Source organism: Elgaria multicarinata, chromosome 6 (genome assembly GCF_023053635.1).
Source record: "Elgaria multicarinata webbii isolate HBS135686 ecotype San Diego chromosome 6, rElgMul1.1.pri, whole genome shotgun sequence".
NCBI lineage: Eukaryota > Metazoa > Chordata > Lepidosauria > Squamata > Anguidae > Elgaria > Elgaria multicarinata.
In genome coordinates, this window is record NC_086176.1 from 57,921,003 (window position 1) to 57,947,014 (window position 26,012).

The window sequence follows — 26,012 nt, forward strand, 5'->3', positions numbered from 1 at the left end:
CACTCCACTACTGTTCTCCTCTCGTTGCCTTTTGCTCTCTCTGTCCCTGGCAGTTCATATGCATTCACTGCTGGTTCCACTGCTGGTGTGCTTGAAAGCTCTGCACTGAGACTCAAACTTCTGCAGAGGGCAGTAAAGTCCAAGGCACAGCCAACTAGGTTGCTGGATGAAAGAAGAGCATCCATGAACTGCTGGGCTCATGTATTCCCAAAGTCAGTATATTTCTCATTAAACCGCTGAGTCCCTGGAGGTGCCTTTGGTCACCCTCCCAGCAAGGCCTGACTGCCTGTAATCTAATTAACACAGTGGAAGCTCGCGGAAGCCAGTGGCTCACATAGGTAAACCTCAATCAGCCCATGGGCAAAGTTGGGGCATGAGACCCCTGCCTCCAATCCATGGGAGGTGGCTGCGGGTGTGGCATTTGGTACATTCCCCAAGAGATTCTCTACTTTTGAAGTAATTCACACCGGATGTGGTGGATGTAGGAAGCTGACTCAAACCATGCCCAGCTACCTCAATCCTCTGATGAATGCTGTCTGTCTATGGCCGCCTCCCGACAATCTGATTCCCTCCAAGTGTTTTGGACTTCAGCTTCCATCAACCCCAGTCAGTATGGGCAATGGTCATCTATACTGGGCATTGTAGTCCAAAACATCTGGAGGGCAACAGCTGGAGAACGGTACTCTAAGGTCTCAAGTTCTAGCACCTACTGACTGATGTGTCTTAACTGGAAATGCAAGGATCACAACTTGGGATCGCTAGATGTGATGCTGCTCACTGAGCAATCCCCCCTCCCTACAACCTGGGGCTGAACCTTCCGAGACAAACCTCAAAGGCAGCCCCTGCTATCCATCTAATAGGATTTCACCCTTTTTGTGATCTGCAACCTAAGCCTGCAGAAGAAGTGTCCCATTGGTTTAAAGATGAGTTGGTCTCCCTTGCTCTGTCCTGTGGAGAAATCTGGAGACAGGTTCCATTTTGCTTCCCATTTTGTTTGGAGGAGAAGTCTATTCTCCCATGCAAGTCTATTCTCACAAATGGATATTCTCATGGATGGAGAAACTGTTGAGCTATGGCTTTAGAAGCTGATTAGTTATGGCACAGACTGGGTTTCTGGCACATAACCTTTTGTGTTAAGTCTCTGTCTGGGCTTTCCAGAGACTAGCAGAGATTGCAGCGGTTCTCAGCCAAGTCAGCAAAAACGTGAATTAAGACAGAGATTTTTGTAGGTTAAAACAAACCTTTTACTGGCAAATAAATATATAATTTAGTTATGGCAGTACAGATACAAATACTTACAAACGGTCAGTCAATACAGCTCACATCAAGTTGGGTAAGGGACATGGAAGTAATGAACATGAAAACACATTTACTTTTATAGACAACCTGTACAATGATGCAACTCCTTGCAACCCTTAATTGAAGACAATCAGACAATTATTCAATTATGACACTCAATGTCCAGGTGTAGAGTTGACCTTTAAGTTTCTGCTGAGTCTTCTGTTCTTCCAGATCCTCAGCAAATAACAAATCAATGGAAAACATAACCAGGATCCATTCCAGGATCCAACAGAAACCTGCCTGCAAGGACCCTTAAGCAGCTGTTGCTGTCAGGAGCCGAGTGATATCCAACTGGAGTGCAGCTACCTGAAGTTAGGTGTACCTTCAGGTGGCTGATGGGCAACAGCAGAGATATCCATATGCTTGATTCTTTTCCTCAGTCATTTTCCACTCTGAAGTTGGTTCAGGCATTATGCACCAGCAATGCTCATTTCTCTACTGTCTAGGGGCCAGGTGCACGAAAAGGTGCAGGATCCATGGGGCCTGCTGGCTCCAATGTCAGTGTGGTGGTCCGTCTGCTCTGAGTTTCAGTCAGAACTGTAACAGAGCTATCCCAGGTTGGGGGCTTTAAAGCGCTTTAAAGCAGTAGTGTAGACCCCCCCCTCTAGAGACACAAGACTCAGGAAATGAGCCATGGGAAGCACAAAGTATCTTCGTGGTGGTGGTGATTGATATTGGGAGGGGGGTGAGTTGAAGGACATCCTAACTGACTTGTGAAACAAAAACAAAAAAATGCCACTTAAGGAATGGGAAAGTACTATGAGCGGAGTGGTTATCTGGCAGAAGAAGATGCTTCCTTATATTTATGGGAAAGTATACATACATACATTCCTTAGTTTTAATTAAACAAAAGCTTCCAATTTGCCCAGATGGAGCTGCCAGCTGCCGTGCCTTAAGGCACCTTGGCAGATTTTTTTCCCCAAGTTCGAAAAAACACAGTGTGAGTGAGTGTGTGTGTGAGTGCGTGTATATGCGCACGCATGCGCGCGCGCACACACACATTTTATTATTGGAGCCACAGTTGTGGCTCCAATACAGAATAAGATTAAACGGAAATCGGGGTGGGTCATTCTAACTTTATCACATGCCTCTCCTAAACATGGAGAAAACAGCATTATCTAATATTCATGAAGCACGAGTGAGTAGTACAGCAGTAACACACAACCTCTTGAATAAGCCCTATAGAAGTACTCTATGCAATTTGCTTACATTCATGAGATTACAGTCACAAATCCATGGGATGCATAGAATTGGGAAGGGCGGCTGACTCTGCCTACTAGCATCAACAGTGGGTGCATTGCACATGCTGTTGAGACATCCACTGCTATCTCTGAACTTTTATTTTATTATTATTGCATCTATATCCCACCTTTTTTCCTCTAAGGAACCCAAGGCGGCATACATAATGCTCCTCCTCCTCCTCCTCCTCTCCATTTTATCCTCACAACAACAACCCTGTGGGGTGGGGTGGGCTGAGAGTCTGTGACTGGCCCAAAGTCACCCAGTGAGCTTCCATGGCTGAGTGGGGACTAGAACCTGGATCTCCTCACTCCCAGTCCGACACTTTAGCCACTACGCCACACTGCTTCTATAAGGGTGGGAGTTCCCCCTGCCCAATCATCCTTCAGTGGCCAAAGGTGCCCACTTGCAAACCATTTCGTTTGCCACTGCAACAGCCTGGCAGTGTTCTTATGGCACAACAAATTTCACTGGCACATACAGCATAGTTTACAAGGCACTATGGCTTGATAGCTGCCTGCCGATCATTGCAAAACTGGTTGGAGAGAGAGAGAGAGATGCTGAGATATACCCTTGAAGCTTTTGGTATTTTAGCTTGATCTACTGTTCTTATTACTATGATTATTCTCTTATTTCTGCTTTGTGAACCCTTTCCCCCCCTTCATATGTTTTAATGCGATTTTAGTTTGTAAGCCTCTAGGCAGGGTATCACTGTTTTATTTGTATATTTTGTACAGCACCAAGTACATTGTTGGTGCTAAATAAATAAATAAGTAAATAATAATAAAGTGATGGGGACCCAATAATGGCCCTCAGGCCTTATAATGAAGAACAACAATTTAAACCTTCCTTGGATTAAGGATGTACAAAAGAATACAACAGTCTGAGGAAGTATTACTTTGGGCTACAGACTCAGTAGTATCACTAGGTGGCAGGAGTGTAATGCAGATTAAATTATGGGGAAATTATGGTTGAGAGTATTGTTTTAATCTTTTCCCATTTCCCACTAGATGGCAGCAGTACAAACCACTTCAAATTTGCCAATAATGACCTTAAAGACAAAAATGATTTTATCCTTCTGTCAAACACACAGAAAGAAGCTCTGTTAAGAAATGCTCATTATTGGCTGTTTTCCTGGAAACTACAGAACTTTTGCTTTCAGGTCTCCACCCACCAACCTCAGTAATGTATACAAATACATTTCTTTTCATGTTGCTTGCAGTCCACTTAAATATATCTGGACTGAGGGGGGAAAACCAGTTAAGCAGTTATTTTTAGTAAGAATTATTGCTCCATAGCGCAAAATATTTACCACCTACAATTCCATGAGACATTGCGGTGGGGTTTTTAAGCTCCTGGATTGTGACCTGCTTTCTTCGTCGGTGTATGAGATAGCAGCTCCCATTACTTGTTTAGCACTAAACATATTATTTGATCATAAATTATTCTTGATGTCCTTCAGAGTGGATCTGCTCCAGTTTCTGATGTGGAATTCAAATTTCACATGTTTTGTTCTGCTCTCTTTGATATATCCTGACAACTGGTGCTTTAACCCAGCAATGGCGTCAGTCCTGCCCAGCTGCTGACCTGTGCCTCTCTGCCATGACAGATTTCCCACAAGGGAATGTGGCCCTCAACAGAACAAAAGGTTGCCCCCTGTAGCAGAATGTGCAGCGGAATGAATTGTATCTTGTAAGTGTGACCAGTTCTGTTTGTATATATTGTGAGATAATGATGCGTAATGGAATGTATTCTTGGAAATGGAGGGAGGCTGCCACCACAAATGCATTGGTCAAATGCTGGAAGGAGCACATAACTTAACTTAGCAGGGATACCGCCGTCTGGGTGCTACTGGTATCAGTGGCAGACCCAGTCAAATTGAGAAAAATGGGAATGGTGATATGACCAGGTCCGAAACTAAAGGTGAAGTCGCTGGCATCATGAGGGTTATAAAAGGCCAGGGTTTCATCAGTTTGAGAGAGAGATCCTGGGAGAAAGAGAAATCCACCATATGTACTTAGGCTGGCTTCACCCACCATGCCCTCCACTTAGGTAAATAGGAACCTTTGATATTGACTGTTAGATTGCGAGGAACCTAGATTTTACAATGTTATCAATATGCTTGCTACTATCTTTATTATACTTTTAGTGATTATAACGGGTGCATATTTAGGAAAGTTTGTGATCTGCCTCATTTCAGCTAAAGCTAGCATTGGGGCAAAAATCCGCCTGGCCCTACGAGGGCAGCAGATGCCCCCATGTCCGGCCCTCATGGGCGCAGGTGGATGTGCCCAGCAGATTTTTGCCCCAACACTAGAAGGGGTGCAGGTCAGGCAGAACTGTTCCACCCTAACCTGCACCCCCTTTGTCCTTTTCCACCACTGCATTAATGACAGGCGCTATTTATGCAGTGTCGGGGGGAGACACGCAATTTCCTCAAGGCTGGAGAAATTGCATATTTTTCTCCCTCCACTCTAATGCCAAAGTGGAAGGAGAAAATACTCAATTTCTCCAACTTTGGGGGAATTGTGTTTCTCTCTCCCTGACCCCCACACACCGTGCCGATGGGGGGCAATTTCGCAAGGCCACCTTTAGAGTGGAGGGGGAAAATATGCAATTTCCTCTTAACCTTGCATTAAGAGGGCCTTTAATGCCCCGATTGGCACAGGAAGAGGCAAAACGCACTTTCCAGGGCCTCCGGAAAATGTGCAGTTGCCCCGGCCATGCTATGATGTGCCGGGGGATTCGTGCACTTTCTAGAAGCCCCAGAAACTGCACTTTGCCAAGGGCTTGGGAGGCCCATGCAGCCTGCTGAGCGCTCACCAAGTCCACCTCCATTGGAGCCCAAAACACTTCGTAAAGATGTGCAAGTCTATCACTGAGTGGGGCCTGTCCTTTAAAGCCGTTGCATTCTCTTTTGATCTGGTGCATCTCAGATACATCCATTCAGGTTTGGGAAACAAGCTAGTCGGATGTAGCGAGAAGCAGTTACTCATTTCATACCCCTCTCCCAGACAATAGGTGTATCAATCATCAACAGCCAATATAGCAAAGAAGAAACCGCCATATTCGCGGCAATATGGTGCTTCATACTACTTGATGGGGAATAATAATGTGGGTGACATATTGATTCCATGTTCTGTTTGTGGAGTTAGTCACTGTGGAAAACAGGATGATGAACAAGATTCCTCCACCTTCCCAGGCTAACCCAGAGAGGCTCTCCCTATGTTCTTAAAATGAAATCCTCAAGTTTCTGAGAATTTTTGTACAAATGCCTGTTAGAATGTCTTCCGAGGCTCACTATAGATTGTCATTTACCACCGCAGTATAGGTTCTCTTCCAAACTGCCACTGAGGAGAATGAGTAAATTGTTGAGTAACACAAACTAGACAGGTTCAATAAGAAAGATGTTCATTCATGCTGTAATCTGAAAACCATCACACTCAGTCGGTAGTTTGCTGTTGATTTCAGATATGGATTGCAATGCTGGGACAATTATAGCTTTCGAAGAACAGCTGAATGTGGGATATTTCTAGTCCCATGATGAAAACAAACTCTAAAGTCAAATCCAGACTCAAGTTAGTTGCACTTAGATCCCATTGAAATCAATTGAATCATTACTGATTTGTTCTATTGTTCTGAGAACTATGTGCAACTAAATGGATTTGGATCCAGCCCATAGTAATAATGTTTCAATTTCAATAACATTAAAAAGGAGAGTATTGTCCCAAAACATTTATTGGCTGGAATTGGCTGTGTCAGGTAAACAGAATACAAGCAGTCACTGTAGCTACCATGATACAAACCAGCAATACCAGGAGCAGTGTGATGAGACATCTGGAGCGTTTGTTTTCTCTCTCTTTCTTTCTCAACAAGGTATCATATCCTGGTGTGTAAATATCTTCCATCCAATAGTGTATATCATTGGGATTTTCCTACAAGCAAAATACAGAGAATTGATTAGGATTTCCAGGGCCAGCCCTACCATTAGGCAGAGGGAGGCGATCACCTCAGGCAGAAGATACTGGGGGCAGCAGTAGCAGCCTCCCAGATGTTCCTTCTGAACTTCCCAGCTGTTCACTTCTGTTGGAGGACAGAGCTTTGTTTTTGCCCCAAAAACTGTCCTGGGCCCAAAAACTACCTTCATGTATGGTGGAGGACATTATTGCATTGCCACTGTTGAAGTAAGTTTCAGCTGCAGCTAGCTTCTATACAAGGGGTGTCATCTTGTCCTTTGCCTCAGGCAGCAAAATGTCTTGAGCTGGCCCTGGCAGTTTGGCTACCATTGTTCACTTGAGAATGAATTGCAGCTACTCTAGATGCACCTTACATATATGGACATTTGTGGCCAAAATCAAACCCCCTCCACCGTCTCTTGCTTCTATTTAATAGCATGAGGGCAAGACACTGGGGAGGGCCTGATCAATGCCAAGAGAGGCACAAGGTGCACACCAACCTCTGTGTTCATACTTGCAGTCTTACTTTGTAACTCAGTCTTTAACCCAGAGGTTCACAGAGTAGCTAATAAGAATAAGAATAAAAACTCATTGGTTTGGATCCTGAATCCCCCACCCCCATGAACAGAAGCTCCTTCCATTCATGGAGGAAAAGTTTAGCATCCAAGCCAGTGAAGAAAGCCACCAAAAGAGCAGGGAAGCATCACATATGTGAAGAAAAAGCCAGTGTCATGCCAAGTTAAAATCACAATGTTGAAAAGAGTAGACCTTTTCCTTGTTGGGTGAACCAGGCCTTTCATTAGCCTGGCCAATGAAAGGCCTGGTTCACCATCAAAGAAAAGACTTTATTTATTTATTTAATTATTTAATTGTATTTATATACTGCCCCATAGCTGAAGCTCTCTGGGCGGTTTAAGAAAGTTTCAAACAGTGAACATTAAAAACAAATATACAAAATTTAAAACTATCAAAAGCATATTATGGTTGGGACCTGAGGGAAGCATTCCAGAGATGGAGCATCACCAGTGGAAAAAGTCTTATCTTAGGTCTTCTTCACCTGCCTCATCATTCAAAGCAGGGGAACCTGAGGAAAGGGCTTAATCAGATTTTGAAATCTAGATGGGCCTCTCAGCTCCTTTGTACACCACAGGCATGCAAAGTGGCTTTAGACCTTTGGCATTTTCAATTGGCTGACCAAAATGAGTCCAAAATCACCTGACCCCACAAATTTGGAAACAGAATGTCCAGATTTCACTAGCATCTCTTACTATTTTTCTCACATTCATATGTATTTATGTGCCTACATAATTGTATCCCAGCTTGTCCAAAATAGGTGCCCTTCAGGTATTTTGGATTACAAGTCCCATCACACCTGGCCGTCTCCATCTCCATCCTCCCACTTTATTATTCTCCTTTGCTCAGAAATTCTTCCCCTATATTTGATTTCCCCCGAGGACTTGGTTGGCCAGTATTTCAGGCACAAACACAACAATATTAAAGTTTCTTTGGGGAAGGTGTAATTTTGTAGAATTATACCTTTAGATAGTGAGCCAGACTAGAGTTTAGAGAATGCCTGTCATAGTCTTGAACAGTCCAGGATGGGTTGTTTTTCCTTTCCTCCCAGCTATCATCAGTGAAGACATCACTATACAGAGGATTACTCTTGATGGTCGATTTCAAGGTGATCGGTGTAATGTGTTTTCCAAGGGCTTTGTCAATCATTGCGGGATGCAGCTCAATGAGCTGCACAACAGGTTGCTCATGAGCATTCTTCTTTTCTCTCTACAAGATACACCAAATAAAAGAAGCCTGTCACCACAGTTCATCTCAGAAAAGATTCACTTTCCTACAGACTGTATCTTCGGCATAAAGCCCTTCACAGCCGTTATCAGCCAATTCTCTCCTGCCCTTGTCCACAACACTTCTACTGAGAGAAATGGTTCAGTCTCTTCATGTTAAATTGCTGTTAAAAATATGTATGAATGGCTCTTTAAAAACCTTGTCACGGGAAAGCCATGACGATGATCCAATGAATGCCTATGGAATTCAGATTCAAATTTGGAATGAAGACAAAGAAACTCAATGCCAAAGGAAATATTTTAAAGGAAAAATTAGCTGCTCATGTAGTCCCAAAGCTCTGAGCAGGCAGAAACATTTCCTTATTCAGTATATGTGGTAGGTTGCTATTGCCTCCATTTTCACACAGAAAAACAGAAGCTGAATGTAGTTTGCCCAGCAGTACTCTGTGGGACCATAACTGAGATGGGATTTCAATCTAAGGGGCTGTCTTCACAGCACTGGGTTGCCATCACCTCCCTCTGAAACCCTGCAGTTTCCCTCTCCTGGGGTGGTGTTGGTTAATCCCAACACCTAGGAGGGAATGTGGTGTTTCCTGCAGCCATCCAGGTACTGGAGCCAGCTCCACCCTCTTCCTGGTGGAAGGCAACCAATCGCCGGTTGCCTTCCACCAGGGAGCAGCCTCAGATTAGCCCCAGAGTGATGTCAGACAGTGGAAGAGCCATACTGATGTCTCTCCAATTGAAAAGGTCAGTGTAGATCCCTGACTTTTTCAATCCACAGCTTTGCAGGAAAGTCCAACGTTAGCTGTGAAGCTGCACCTGTGTTGTATAACTGACACAGCGCAGATCCACAGCCACCATGGAGCTTTCCTTATGTATAGACAGCTCCCAAGACTCCCATTTCTAAATCCAGGGCTTTGGACACTGGGCCATGGAAGGCAAGAATATTGAATTTCACAACAGAGAGTGAATATCACGAGTGGAGATGTAAAGTTATAAGAAGTAAAGATGTAAGTTGAGAACATGATTTGGGGCTGTTGTAAACGTGAAGGCGAAGGAACAAGTAGGATGAACCTAAAGGAAGAGGTGCTGGGGAGCGTAGATGATACAACTGGCCATGTGATAGACTATAGAAGAAAAAGGGAGATGTGTACTCTGGTCCTAAGTAAGGTTTAAAACATTTAATAATGATTTCTTCAATAAAAAATGATATGTAAATTCAAATAAGACAGACTGATGCGTACACAAGCTCGAAGTTTCAGATCCTTAGGTCCTTCATCAGGAGCTGTATCGTCATCAAAATTCGTTTATCCAAAAAATGTAGAATCTTTTGGATAAACAAATTTTGATGACGATACAGCTCCTGATGAAGGACCTAAGGGCCCGAAACTTCGAGCTTGTGTATGCGTCTTATTTGAATTTACATATCATTTTTTATTGAAGAAATCATTATTAAATATTTTAAACCTTACTTAGCACCAGAGTACACATCTCCCTTTTTCTTCTATTGTCTTCGGTGCTTTTGTCCCCTTTTTCACTACATGTGATGGACTACCTGCCTAAACTAAACTTGTAGAATGATAGGATGGAGGAATAATGGAGGGGAAAGTGCTGGCTGATACCACCACCTACAAGAGAAGATGAGGCATTTCTGTCAATTCCAGGAGGAGAGGAATTTCCCATCAAGCACTTACTGACAGTCACTTGCTACTATTGCCTATAGAAACTATGAAACCACGGCACACTGTGCCTCTCTAACAGGGAAAGGTTAGAAGACATCACATGCCCCTGTGTTACCTGCCACACCTGATGCTTGGCAGAGCAAATTTTACTGTTGGTGTGGCCGGCATGGTCTAGCTGCTGACCTCAGTCTTGGGTTGGGTTCACTGCTATCCCAGTGACTAGGTTCCAATGATAACATAGAATTTCCCACAGATTTCTGCTACTATGCTGTGATCAGACATAAGGGTGGGTGAGAATTTTGAGTCAGCTCAGTTTTGATAAGAATTTACCAAAATTCACAATTTGTGACAAAAAGAAATTATTATTATTATTATTATTATTATTATTATTATTATTATTATTATTATTTAAAAAAGGAAAGTGGGAGGAACCAAACTGACAGAGTGCTTAGCTCTTAAAAGTCTGGCTTTGAATCCCTGCGTATTCAGCCTCGTTAGTACTGGGTTAGGGTTGCCTCCTCTTTTTTCTAGCAGGCTCCTCATCTTTAATAGCTATATGGCAGGCAGATACACCATGATCCTTTCCCTCCTGGGAATAGCTGTACCTATTGAATGTGGCTTTTGCTTCAGATCATTTTTGATAGGAATTTATGGAATTCTGCAAATTCCTTCACTTCTGGGAGAAATAAAACTTGGGTTTATTATTGTTAGAAAAAATGCTGGAGAAAGCAAAACTGAGAGATTCACCCATCCCTTTGTTGTCCTACTGAACAAATTTGGGCAATTAATACTTTGTGGAAAAGGACAGGAAATGCTGACATAAGATACCTAAATTAACTATCAATTCTATATACATGCAATATGCACAGGGTGAGATTTGGTGGATGGTAATGCTTCCATCCCTTTTTCTCCACAAAAAGTAGCCTCTCTATTCTTGTGTATTGCAAGTGGGGTAGAATTGTCTTCAGAATAACCTAGTTCAAACTGGGATAGATCCAGACCTCATAATGTTTAGAGTTGTTGTTTATTCGTTCAGTCGCTTCCGACTCTTCGTGACTTCATGGACCAGCCCACGCCAGAGCTTTCTGTTGGCCGTTGCCACCCCTAGCTCCCCCAAGGTCAAGTCTGTCACCTCCAGAATATCATCCATCCATCTTTTTTTTTTTTTTTTTTATAATAATTTTTATTCATTTTCAACACTATATAAACATAGATAAACATTTCCAAAATATAACTGAAACTAACACAATAAGAAAAAAAAATACATCAAATATCTGCTGCATACATATTGAATAATTGTTGAGTACAAATATCAAAAACTATTACATATGCCTTATCACACTACAACATCTTCATTCTTAACATAAATGTGCACCCCCCACCTCGGGATCATTCTTGAGTCCAAAATCTAATCATTTCTTCTGCTGGTGGTTTCCCACTTCCCTTAGTAAACACGAACACTAGGAACTGTTTCCAGATTCCTTCGAACTCATTTATTTTAGTTACGCCTTTTCTCCACTTAATATTGCATGTCAGTTTATCATTAATGGCTATGTCCCATACTACTTTATACCATTCCTCAATAGAATATTCCCCTTGGATCTTCCAGTTCCTAGCTATCATCAATCGTGCTGCAACCAACAAACTCGATATCAGCTCTATAGTTCCTTTTCCACACTTTATATCTTCAAATAGTGACAGCAATGCTATTTTTGGTGTTTGTTCTATTTTCATTCCCACTATTTCTTCAATTTCTGAAAACACCATCTTCCATAATCTTTGTACATATTTGCATTGCCACCACATATGTAAATACGTTCCTTTTTCCCCACATCCTCTCCAACAATTTGCTGAATGTTGATCACTTATCTTATTCAATCTAACCGGGGTTAGGTACCACCTCCATAAAATTTTAAAATAATTCTCCTTTATTCTTACTGATAAACTTCTCAACACTCTTTGTTTCCATAGTCCCTCCCAGCTCTGTCGCCCTATTTGTATCTTCAAATCTGATTCCCAAATCATTTTCTCTGTATTCTCTCTAAACTCCTTCTCTAACAATATTTTATATATTTCACTCATTAATCCTTTTGAAACTATACTACTTCCTTTTCCTTTCTCCTTACTTACTACTAATTCTTCAAACCTCGTCATCTTTCTGCACATTCTATTATCTTTAATCCACTTTTTATTCCATTGTTCTAATTGACCATATTCTAGCCAAGATAGCTTCTTCTCCTTTAACAAATTTTCCATATCTTCTCTTGTTTTAATATCTCTTACCCAATCCTTTAATTTTATTTTATTTTTCTCTTTTAATATTTTACATAATCTACCCTTTAGATCCTCTGGGAAATTCTTTAACATTATTATCGGTGCTAAGGGAGAGTTGCTCGGAAGCAGCTTCCCTTTAAATTTACTCCAAATTTCCCATTGAGTCCTCAGGAGTGGATTATCTATACTTCCAACCCACTTTCTTCCTCCATCTTTAAAAAAAACATTCTCCAGATTCATCTCTACCTTACTTATGATTTTTTCTTCCATCCAATATAAATCTCCTACTCCCATAATTGCTTCTACAACATGTCTTAATCTATTTGCTACGTAGTATAATTTTATGTTTGGGAGACCCATTCCCCCCTTTTTTTGGCTTAGGTACCAATTATTTTTATTCACTCTTGCTCTCTTTTCTCCATTACAATATTTATTAATAATATTTTGCCAACTTTTTATCTCGGTTTCTGATATTTTTATAGGTAACATCCTAAATACAAAATTAATTTTAGCTAATATCTTCATTTTTATCAAAGCTATTCTCCCAAACCAAGATAAATTTAATCTTTTATATTTTTCCAATTTCTCTAGTACCTCCTTCTTTAACCTCGTTAAATTTTCCCTTTCTAAATTCTCTAGATTTTTTGTAATTTTAATTCCCAAATATTTAATCTCGTTCTTAACTTTCAATTCCATTCCCTTAAATTCCCAATCCTTTTCTTCCTTCTTAGTATAGTTAAACAACATCATCTCTGATTTAGACCAATTTATTTTTAACCCTGTAATTTCCTCAAATTCCCTCAACTGATATTTAATTCTTTCTAATTTTCTTAATGGATTCTTAATGGTCAATAAAGTATCATCCGCAAACATGTTTAGCTTTATTTCCCTTACCTCTCCAATTCCTTCTAATTCTTTATCCTCCCTTAGTGCCTTCGCCAAAACTTCCATAACCATTACAAAAAGGACCGGCGAGAGCGGACATCCTTGTCTTGTTCCTCTGGCTAGTCGTATCTTTTCAGTAAGTCCGTCATTTACCACCACTACCGCCGTATTTTGGGAATATAGCTGTTCTATTACATTTTTAAATTTATTTCCAAATCCCAATTTATCTATAATACTCTTTAGTGCCTGCCAGCTCACACAATCAAAAGCTTTAAAAATATCTAATGCCATAATACCTGCCTTAATATTTGCTTTTTTTATTACATTTATTACATTTAAAACTCTACCCACTAAATTATGCATATGTCTTCCTACCACAAACCCACATTGATCTGCTCCTATATATTCTGCCAAAAATTTATTTAGTCGTTTGGCCATAATAGATGTAAAAATTTTTGCATCCTGATTTATTAAAGAAATAGGTCTATAAGAATCGGGATTAGTCAAATCTTTATCTGGTTTTGGGATCAGAATTATCACTGAATGTTCCCATGATTCGGGTATCTTCTCTCCTGATAATATCCTATTATAAAGTTCCATTAATTTTGGAACTAAACAATCTTTGAAGACCTTATAATATTCTGGACCCAAACCATCTGCTCCTGGTGATTTACCCACTTTTAACTTATCAATAACCTCTTCAACTTCTCTTTGAGTTATTACTGACTCCATTAACTCCTTATATTCTGATTTTATTTCCTTCTTTATAAACCTTCCAATATACTCCTCCACCTTTTCTTGTTGAATTTCTTTACCCTTGTACAATTCCTGATAAAATTCCTGAAAAATTTTTATTTTAGTTTTCATTGCATGACAATAATTCCCTCGGCTATCTTTCAACGTTTCTATCCCATTCCTCCCTTTTTCTTTTTGTGTGAGCTTGGCAAGCAACCTCGAGTTCTTATCACTGTTTTCAAAATATTCCCTTTTCATATACATTAAATTCTTTTGAATCTCTTCTATATTTAAATTTTCTAATTGTTTCTTCTTAGCTTGTATTTCCACTAATTTATATTTATCTTTACTTCGCCAATATCTTTCCTCCAAGTTTTTAATTTCTATCTCTAACTTTTCCTGTTCTGCACGTTGTTGTCTTTTTAAACTACATGTTTCTCTAATACAAATTCCTCTTGCTACAGCCTTCATGGTGTCCCAAATGACTGACCCAGCTGTTCCTCCTTTTTCATTAATTTCCCATGACTCCGACAGTTCCTTCCGAATTTTATCTACTATTTTATTGTATTTCAATATCTTTGTGTTCAACTTCCATCTATATGCCTCTTTATAATCTTTCTTAACTGTAAATTCTAAACTTAACAAGGCATGATCAGTTACTTTTATTACCCCCATTTCCATTTTACAAATCCTCGTTGCAAAGTCTTTTGAAACAAATATATGATCTATCCTGGAGTATGTATGATGAACTGGGGAAAAGAATGAGAATCCAGGCCTATTCCCGTTAAGTAAGCGCCACGAATCTAAATAATCATTTTCTTTTACTAATTTATTCAATATAGTCATATTGTTCCTCTTTTCAGCATTAGTGGGATTTGACCTGTCTCTTTTATTATCCATAACCATATTAAAATCCCCAGCTAATATAGCATACCCCTCCTTAAATTCTTCTATTTCTTTAAACAACTTTATAAAAAACTCTCTATGCCTCTCATTTGGGGCATAAACATTAATCAAATGTTTAATGTTTGCTCAGGAGCTGGCCGCCTGAGCAATGGCGGGTTTCTTCTGAGGCTCTAAGCGGCGTTTGCCGGAAAAAGCAATTATCTCTCTTCTAATGGGCATAAATCTTTGAGCAAACGACAGAAAATGATTATAAAAGTCACAGGAGCTGGAAAAGCGGAGAGATTTGAAGAAGGGAGGTGAGATGATTGATATTTAATACAATGTCTGTGTAAACGGCAACACTATCGAAACCGAAAGTAACACTGACGCAGTTTAAAAAGAAGGAATTTATGCTTGCTGGACATTGATTTGTGTTATAACCTTTCATTCTTATCTCACATGGGAAAGATTGAAATGCTGGCTTTGTAAGGTGGAAGTTGTTGATTGGATTTATTGGCGTGGTGAGAAGGGGGGGAGAGAAGGTGGAAGAAGCTGCATTCAGCATTCGGTGAGGGAGATGTGGGAAGCTGAGAGGCTGCGAATGATTAAACTGATCCCCTCTAGTGAATGCTGTTGTGAACTGGATATTCCCCCCCCCCTCATGAAGAAGGAAAAAGTGTTTGATATATAACAGAGAAGCCAGCATAAGTTGCTAAGGAAGTGAGTTACACTCTAAGATTTATGCCCTACCCAGAAGAGTCCCATGCCTAACGTTAAAAGAAAGATCAAAAGTTGGGCAAAGCTCAATATACAAAAAAAGAAAAAGGAAAAAAAAAGAAAAAAAGAAGAAAAAAAATAAGAAACCTTCAAATCATCCATCCATCTTGCCCTTGGTCGGCCCCTCTTCCTTTTGCCTTCCACTTTCCCTAGCATCAGCCTCTTCTCCAGGGTATCCTGTCTTCTCATTATGTGGCCAAAGTACTTCAGTTTTGCCTTTAATACCATTCTCTCAAGTGAGCAGTCTGGCTCATGACTACTTTGTCTAAAGGCACAATCCTCTGCATGTTTAGACAGGAAAAAATCCCACCACTCTAAGCATTCCCCTGCCAGCCATGTTGGCTGGGGTATGCTGGGCGGTTTAGGAACTTTTTCCATCTAAACATGCAGAGGATTGTGTCCTAATCAATTTTAATGGATCTACTTGAAGTCTGGATCCAACCCTTTATCTAGTAGCAATTAGGTAATTGAAAGTTGGGGAAAAAAAGTTGGAAAGACCCAGTGCTTACTGCTGCCTGTGATTATTGGCAAAAGCATCACATCTGGACGCAGTTCCACATTGCAAATTTGGAGTTTTACCATTTCCTAGAGAATTTTACTGTTCCACTTTAAGCATCTGGAGGAGACACATTCAGGAGAAAGTATTTGTTTCTCATTTTTACATGTAAACTTGAATAGTGGTGATTTTATAGCAAGGTTCACAGTTCAAGGCAAAAGCCAGGGCCATGAACAGTTTTGCAATCCTGTACTATGTCTGATGATAAATCCATCTCAGAGGTAGAAAATGAAATCTTTGAAGGAATAAGCTCCAAAAGATTTCCCCATGCTGGATTCATGGTTTTCAAAGTAGCACAGGTCCAAGGAGGTCTGAGAAAGGCTGCTCTTGCCATTAAACAACATTTCTTGGTGGAAGTCAGATGAAGGAGTAAGTGAGCCACATGCAAGGGGAGGCAACTCCACACTGATTCAAACGGTACACACACAGAGAGAGCGAGAGAGAGAGAGAGCAAGAGAGAGAGAGAGAGAGAGAGTGCTGGAGAGTGAATCGATCGGCAGCTCCCGCCAGCTCCAATTTTAGCTCCTGTCAGTTTCCATATGTCACTCCTCAGCCCTGACATATCCGCTGATTATATTATCTTGTATGTCACATTTGTGGATAATATTTAGGCCCCTCTGGCTTGTATAAGCCTGATTGAAAGTACATCAGCATTTTAAATGGTCCTTTCTTGGTGCCTTCATTTGATTTTATTACGTATTTTAAGTTCTTCAGTGATGCTAATGATGTTTCAGGCTTGCTAGCTGGATGAGGAAGAGAAAAGCTATTTTACCAGCAGTACTATTTTGAGGAATATCTGTGACTTCACTTAGTCATGACTAACTTGTGCCATTGATTTTGATGAGACTAAAGCATAACTGACTTGATATGGATCTTACCCCGTGTGATTTGAGTGTGATCATTATTATTAAGCACTAAAAGCACATACACTCAGATCTCATAAGAACATAAGAAGAGCCTTGCTGGATAAGACCAAGGGTCCATCTAGTCCAGCACTCTGTTCACACAGTGGCCAACCAGCTGTCAACCAGGGACCCACAAAGCAGGACATGGGTGCAACAGCACCCTCCCACCCATGTTCCCCTGCAACTGGTGTATACAGGCTTACTGTCTATCATACTGGAGGGAGCACATAGCCATCAGGACTAGTAGCCATTGATAGCCTTCTCCAGGAATTTATCCACCCCCCTTTTAAATAGCTTCAGCTATTGAGTGGTATAGAAATGCAATAAATAAATAAATAAATAAATAAAGCCATCCAAATTGGTGGCCATCACCACAGCTTGTGGTAGTGAATTCCATAATTTAACTATGTGCTATGTTAAGAAGTACTTCCTTTTATCTGTCTTGAACCTCCCACCAATCAGCTGCATGGGATGACCCTGGGTTCTAGTATTATGAGAGAGGGAGAAAAATGTCTCCACACCATACATCATTTTGTACACCTCTATCATATCTTTCCTTAGCCTCCTTTTTTCCAAGCTAAACAATCCTAGCTGTTGTAATCTTTCCTCATTGGGGAGATGCTCCAGCCTCTCATTTTAGTTTCCCTTTCTTGTGCCTCCACAATATATTGTTTTAGGTGTAGCATCTAAAAACACACACACACCTAGTTGAGAATTTACTGCATGGGGCAGTGTGTGGTGCATTATACGGGCACTTGGCTCCCGGTGCCCAAATAATGAGGGGTGACCATAGCTTAGTAGTAGAGGAAGGACTTTGCATGCAGAGGTCCCAGATTCAATCCCTGGCAATTCTAGTTAAGGGGATGATCCTAAGCAGGTTTAGAAGCAAAAAAAAAACCCCACTCCTACAACTTCCAGCATCTCCCAGTCAGCCATAGTGGGTGAGGCATGCTGGGAGTTGCAGGGTTTTTTCTGTCCAAACATGCATAGAGTTATAACCTAAGAGGATCAGGTTGCAAATGATGAGAAAGATGTCCCTCTGCTTTCCTGTCTCTCTTGTTTGGGGGCATATGAAAAATATAATCAACAAACAAACCTATCAGATTGGGAAGCAAGATGCAAAACAGAGTGATGCATACCACATGCCACATTTAAAAATAATAATAATAGGTTGGCGGAAACATAAATGAAAGCTTTGTGAGAGAACCTGCATTACAGTCAGTCTTCAGCATGACTAGTATATAGACAAGGCACGTAATTACCTATTATGGAAGCCAGATGTTAAAATTAGGTGATCAAGCAAGAACGGGAAAGAGGAAGTTTATCTCCATCACAAAATCCCCCACCTGGGCTTCTGGCTACTTACCACTTAAAGGAAAGCCTGCAGGCAACAGTTTGAGAAGCAGACATCTTGTAGGCAATGCAACATTTGAGTCTGTTTATGCAATGCATCCGTAAATGCATCCAGATGACTCATACAAACTGATTCTACACCATTTCCTGGAATCTAATGGGACTTACTGTCTACTGTTTAGAGTAATCTTGAATGTTCCTTTAGTCCTGTTCCTTACAGTCATGTGCATTGCTGGCTTGTGATGCTCCAGCAGTCACTGCAGGGATGACCAGTCAGAAAATCTCTTGAAACATTGTTGCAAGCAGAAAATGCTGTCTAGAACAGTCCTAAATTGGGGTAGATGGAGCTCAGCTGATGAGCGCAGGATAAACAACTTTGTTGGCTTTTGGTGTCTCATACAAACTAAAGAGGGGGTGAAGCAAACAAGGGTTCATTTGCTGTGCGTTTAACTTTTGTTCAGCAACACTTCATATAAAAACCACCAAAAAGCAGAGGTCCATTGCCCAAAATGTCAACTTATAAGCCCTCTCAGAAGAATGCAAGGAATTAGGTATGTCTACTAAGCCTACCTTAGAAAAGAGAATCCCTGAATGAGTGTGAAAGTACTTGCTCTAGAGCTGGTAGGGGGAAAGTGTGGCCCTCCAGATGTTGTTGGACTGCAACTCCCATAAGCCATTGGCTATGCTGGCTGGGGCTGATGGAAGTTGCAGTCCAACAACATCTAAAGGGCCACATGTTTCCCACCCCTGATCTGGAGTTATCGCATTTATATCAAATTACAAGTTCCTTGATCGCTACAATGATGGAAGGCAATGATAATATAGACAATTATTGTACAGATAGTTTCCATAACTATCTAGACATAATGTTCTTCTTATATTGCTAGACCTGCTTTGCCATCTCCCTCACTTCTGTGGCATTGCTCATTTGAAGGGGTTGTTTCGAAGGGAAGTTTTTACCAAGCTGTGTTTAGTTATGGTTTGTGGCTGTTTCTGGGAGTTAGAGTTGGTGGGGAAGAGCTTTAGCTTGGTAGTAGCACATGCGCCTTGCATGCAGATGTCCCCAGGTTCCATCCCTGGGAAAGACTGAAATCATGAAGAGAAATTGCAGCCTACTCTACACCAAGCAGGATATAGCACTATGAAAGGGGTATGAAAGTGGTATATAAAAGGCAGGAGCCACACCAAGCAGGATATAGCACTATGAAAGCGGTAAGAAAGAGGGATATGGTATGTGTCAATGGGCCCCAACAGTTGTCAGTCCACTTCAATACTGCTATAAAGCAGTAGTGTGGCTCCTGCCTTTTATATACCGCTTTCATAGTGCAATATCCTGCTTGGTGTCACTGAATTCATTTTCGGAGAAGCTCTTGGAGGTCCCATTCCAGCGATGGGTGGGGCCGAAGGCAAAGGGGGACCCAAAATAACAGCATGGTGTAGCTAAAAGCTCTTATGCCATTTACTCAGCCTTAGGAGAGGCATTCCAGCCTTTTAGGTTGGGGGAAAAACTGCACAAAAGCCATGGAAGCACTGAACTATCAGTGGTTGGGAGGAAGAGGTTGAGGCCAAGGGAAGGGGAAAGGGGCCGTGGCCTTCTGGGAAAACTCAGAGGTATGGATTTGGACCCTGGGCCTGTGGGTTCCTCTCCCGATTTAAACAATGCTACGCTAGATGGACCAATGGTCTGAAATCATTTTAAGGCAGACCCCTTTGTTCTCAAACCTGTGAAGAAATTAAAACAGCAACAACCAGTGTAAAGCAGAAGAGAGCGAAGAAACCAAATCAAGTCATCTTAAAAAAATAATCTTTATCACCTTGTCTAGCCGTTGTGATGCTTTACAGCAGAATTATATTTTTAATAGCCAATAAATGGGATAAATGTGTTGTTTCATATAGGGAGTCATTCTGTGAATGCATAAGTGAAACTGCACAACTGTAGAAATTCGTCTTGGGCTGTAAATGTGTCTGTTGCTTGTGGTAAATATGGCAATTGTGACAAATCCATTTCTTGATTTAAGGCAGTATTTCCGAAATCCCCGGATTAGTAAGTAGTCTGGAAGGACAAAAGGCAGATTCTAGAAGGAAGAATAAGAGTCTTTTTGTTGCTTTGTGCCAGTAAAGAACCTGAATATTAAATTCTACATCTGATAGGCTTATTCTGCATCCAGATTCATATTTTATTCCTAAGAGTCCCAGGCTCTCTGATTACAACAATATGGTATTGTGGTGTGGACCCAAGAGCTGGGTGCAAATCCAGTTTGATGTATAAATTCATTGGGTGACCCTAAAGTAAAATCACCATCTTTTCAGTTCAGTTTGCCATCTGGAACTTTAGGGCAAGAATAGCTCACCTCTTTGAGGTTTTATGTGAATGAACAAAGGTTGTAAAAAAAATTTTTTAGGGAACAGTGCTATGGAGAAGGTCAATCATAATCACCCCAGTCTGGCTAGTGCCCTTATGCTTGCAAGCAGACTTCCCACCAGACAGCTAATTGTCAGGATGGATTGCCAACAGGGCTCCGCATGCACAACCCAACATGTGTGTAGAGTTGGATCAGGGCCAAACAACCAAAGTGTGTGTTGTAGCAAAAGAATGGAAGGAAGCTCTCTCTTAAGCAGGTCAAATGTCATGTTCAGTGCAAATTAGGGGTGTGCACGGACCCCCCACTCCGCTTCACTTCCAGATCCGCGATTTGCAGATCGGGCCACTTCGCTCCACCCCCCGCTCCGCCCATGCCTGCTCCGCTCCACTGCGGAGCTCCGGATCCGGATCGGAGCTCCGTTTCCCCCCCCCATAGGCTTGCATTAAGCTTAAAAAGTATACAACTTTTTTTCTGTGAAAGTTAGAAACCTCACGTTTGGCACCATGACACCTCATGGATGTATACACATGCACTCCAAGACTCAAGGCAATCCCATCATCCCCTGAATTTTGGGGAATTTATGAAAATCCAACACCCCATTCACACCCCTTTCGATAGCTCCGTCAATTTGCACGTTAAAAACCTCAAACTCGCCACCATGATAGCTTATCCAGGGATACACACGCACGCCCAGACTCAAGGCAGTCCCATCATCCCCTGATTTTTGGGGAATTTATGAAAATCGGGCACCCCATTCACACCCCTTTCGATAGCTCCATCAATTTGCACGTTAAAAACCTCAAACTCACTAGTATGATAGCTTATCCAGGGATACACATGCACGCCAAGACTCAAGGCAGTCCCATCATCCCCTGATTTTTGGGGAATTTATGAAAATCGGGCACCCCATTCACACCCCTTTCGATAGCTCCGTCAATTTGCATGTTAAAAAACTCAAACTCACCACCATGATAGCTTATCCAGGGATACACATGCACGCCCAGACTCAAGGCAGTCCCATCATCCCCTGTTTTTTGGCGGGGCTTAAACCTGCAGACATCTCAATGGGGCCATTTCAAAGGAAATCCCAACATGCCATGAATTGGGGAGTAGAGATCAACCTATATGAATCTTCTTCCACACTTGAAAAATGGATTTGGAACTTCCAAAACTCCAAGTGAGCGCAGGAAGGACTTCTCCCCTGAGTCAAAGCCAGACACACACAACATCCCTGCGAGGCGGGCAGGGGAGGAGAGAGGGAAGGCAGACAGGCAGCAGACATTTCTGGGGGCATAAGGAAGTGAGCCAAGGATAAGCCAGTAATGCATATAAAATAGAATAAATAAATAAATAAACAAAGGAGGGGTGGAATTAAAAGCAGCAGTGTTGCTGAATAAACAACAAGAAGAACTTTTTTAAAAAGGCTATATCTGTCTTTTACCAGCAATAGGGGGACGTGCCCAGGGGAGGGGGAAGCAGCTGCCAGTTCAACTCATGAAAGCCATTGCTTCACCACGAGAGCTGAGGAGTAGAACTCTCACTTCAACTCATGATAGGCATTGCTCCACCGGGTTACTCTCTTTGGAGGGCTCTGATTGCCCTCCAAGTACAGGAGAGAGTGGGGGCACATCCACATGGGATGCCCTAGGGGAGCTCATCCCCTTGCACCACATCTTTTCAGTTGTTCCCCAAAGTTAGGGTGGGTAGCAGTGCTGTGTTTCTATCTCTTATTATTGGCTTAGTATATGATTTCAGGTTGTGTTTGTGCATTTGGTGGGGCTACTGTTTTAAAAAACACTGGGAAAAGTCCGTTCAGACTAAGAAAGAGAAGTTCCCAGAATCCCAAGTTACCTGTTTTGCCTATCCCCTCCTCCAACTTTGGGATCATGTGATCATGACCGAGAGTTGACTCTGCCCCTCAGCCCTTCGGAAAAGGTATTTTCCCGTCGTTTTTTTAAAAAATTCTAGCACACGAACCGCAGCACGTAGAGAGCTAAGAGTAGGCTCAAAATGACCCCCATCCATGACTCTCCAAGCACAAGAATTTTCAGAAAGATAGCTTCAAAAACAACACAGTTATCCCCCTTTCTTTTCAGCAATGCAATCCTATGGGCGAAATGTTTCAAGATGGCGATCGGATCGGACCGCGGAAACCAGAGAGCTCCAAAAATGGGCGCTTCTCTTCGCCTTGCTTCTAGGGGTCCACGGTCCGCTTCTACTCCGCCTCTGGGCAAGGCGGAGCAGGCCAATTCGCTCCTGCTTCTGCGCTTCTAATCGGAGCGGAGCACATGCCTAGTGCAAATGCCAATAGAACTTGGGTTGCCTAATGGGTTATTTAACCCATAAGTGGGCCTGTTCAGACAACACTTGTTAGGCCGCTAATCCTTTTGCAGCAAATGGTTAGTGAGCATGTTTAAACCGTGGTTATGTAGCCACCACGGTTAGGAATCATTCACATGACACGCTAAGTCATGGTTCACATGACATGTTAAGCCATAATGTTTAGCTCAAATGCTTAACTATCATGGCTTAGCGTGTCATCTGTACAGGCTCAATATCCAATGAAATAAGAGGGGGAACAGACTGTCCCGAAGCAGATAAACAAAGTCAAAAGAAAAGTGGTCTGAAATGCAAGTTACTTGTCATGCTGGTGTCTGAATATAATGGCAATAAATGAAAACACTTCTAGGTGGAAGAAGCCCTTTCATAAGCACATAAAAGGGAAGGGCACATTCATCTCAACGCTCGCTCAGTAAAGGTCTTGACAATCTCACATACACAGCAGTGAGGCAGCGAGTCCTAAGAGGCAACTATTTGTTAAAATAAAATGAATTCCACGGCAGAGAATTTAGGGTCCTCTTAAGGTTTAATGACTTCAGGAACCGGGAGGTCACTCACATCTCTTCTGAAAAGGAACCCACAACCCCTCCTGTCCCGTTATTAACTAACCCTTAACCTCATTAGCCCCTTCGCCCTGAAACAAAACAGGCTATTCATCAGCCATTTGCTCTACACACTGTACGTCATGTTTATTTTAATACCTGGAACTTGTAATCTATTCAGTTTCTCCTTTTTTAAGAGGTATTTTTTAATTAAGGCTGCAAACCTAAGCATATTTATTTTGAAGTGAATCTTACTGAAATCAATCAATAAGCATGCCTAGGATCCGGCCATATGTTTCTGGCCCCTATCAGAATTCATTCAGTCCACTTAGGAATGTGTTTCTGGTTTACTTTACATTTTAATAGTATCTTCTCCCAGAATGATTTCTGAAAGTTTAAAGTGTAGAAGAGTGGCGGGTGGGTTTTTGTGTGGGTGTTTTAAATGGCTCTCGTGGCTTTTTAAATTATTTTGTTGGGTTGCACAATATTTTATGCCTCTTGTCTTAAATGAAGAAAACCTTCTGAGCTCTTTGGAGGGAGGATAGATGGGCAGACACCCTCTTATTGGGATTGGGAGTGACAGAAAAGAAGCTAATTTGAAAGATGCAACAGATAACCACCTTGATGATCTACCAAAAACACCCGTTGGAAGGAAAGATCCCCAACTACCTGTACCTGATTGAAAGTATCAAATATCAAACTTGAATATAGGTTTGCTTTCATGTCGTTTCTAAGAGTTGCTGTGGGAGAACACTTAGAAGTCTGTACTGGATGATGCCCAGCACATAGCAGGCCACTCTTGTTCCTCTACCATCATGTGCAGGATTCAGCACATTGGCAAGCACTGGAAAATAATACTTACCAATGAATACTGAAAACTGAATAGTGGTGGATGTGCACACCTGGCTGATGGCCAGCACAAATAGGTTTTCCTGGAGCTACCATGAATTGTATGAATACTGGGAACCAAGGACCCTTGCACATGCATCCTAAGGGTTCATACAATTAAAGTGAGATAGCTGAATGAAGAGATACCCTTCGAAGAATGTCTACTGTTAACTTATTTCTTCTTTTTCTATAATCTAATTCCATGATTATTTAAAATGTCACTCCACCCCAAACAATGACCCTGTCAATAGCAAGATTAATAATTACCGTGTACTGATGGTTATTTTGAAGTAGAAGCAACTGGTTAACAGTGGGCAACCTTCATTTTCAAGCTGTATATTTCCCTGTCCTTCAATAGATTGTGAAATACTCCGATTATAATGCCTTATGGCAATATGTACCAAGATTTTATAAGCTATTGCACCTTCATAAAAGCAATTTTAATACGAGTTAGCCTGATTACATTGATTGATTGATTACATTTATTACTAGTTAGCCAAAAGCAAAAAAGCAATTTAGATCAAAAGAACCGTCTTTGAAATAGCCAAGATGAGAAATAGAACTTTACAGTCTATGGTCATTTTCTGTAATAGAATGACCGAATTTGCACAACACAATAGCCCACTGATGGTATGGAATTGTAGACAGGCAAGTCTGGTAATTAAGCTACTTACCTGTGAATAGACTCTGTTATGCCACTGCTGTGCCCCAGAAAAATGTGCTTCTGGAAAATTGGCCAGCCAGCTGTGCAAAAAGGCTGAGGTTTTTGCTAAGGACTTTACATCTAGCTGAAGGAATTTATCAGGATGGTTGTTATTTGGTAACACTGAGAGATCCATGTTTCCCTCTTACATATTAGCGACAGTGAGTTGCTGTTCCACAGGGCAACCAGTCTCTTCTTCTATAATGAATGAAGTGAACAAGGATACTGTCTTTCTCTTACTTGTAACTGTAGCTGACCCTGTTTAATGTCAGGCAGGCTCATTTCCTATTGTCTGCACATGAAAAGGATTAGCTCTGCTGCTCCCTTTCAAGGGTTAGTTTATGTTTTCAAAAGCAAGTTTGAATTACAGGGACAACTATAAACGTGTCCAATGAATGTGCTTGTCAATAACTGGATTCCTGTGTCTTTGAACGTAAAGCAACAGTACACAGAAGTGGCATTTAGGGTTTTCAAAGGAGGTTAAGACAATTTAAAAGCAGTAAATTTGATCAAGGAATATAAAAGGAGGGATATAAAACACCACTGTGATTTGCAATTCGACATCATCATCATCATCATTATTTTAAAAACCACCTAATTCCTATTTCTTATGCAGTATCTTTGATGTCCATTGAAAATATACGTGATCAATCTAGATTGCAATCTGGCATGGTAAATGGGGTTACCACGGCATTCCCACAACACAGGAACTAAGTGAATCTCAATGTTCACTTAATTCCTTATTTGGGGTGGGGTGGAGTGGAGTCCTGGTCAAGGTATAAGTAAAGG

General features: G+C 41.4%; 1 protein-coding gene across 1 annotated transcript; it reads right to left on the reverse strand.

Annotated features, from left to right (window-relative positions):
* Positions 1-6,338: 6,338 nt before the first annotated feature.
* MINAR2 (membrane integral NOTCH2 associated receptor 2) lies at positions 6,339-25,359 on the reverse strand. Its single transcript, XM_063128766.1, has 3 exons — positions 25,195-25,359; positions 8,073-8,318; positions 6,339-6,515 (listed from the first exon to the last, which is right to left on the reverse strand). Exons 1-3 carry the CDS (start codon positions 25,357-25,359, stop codon positions 6,339-6,341), a joined length of 588 nt encoding a protein of 195 aa, XP_062984836.1.
* Between the last annotated feature and the right edge of the window lie 653 nt (positions 25,360-26,012).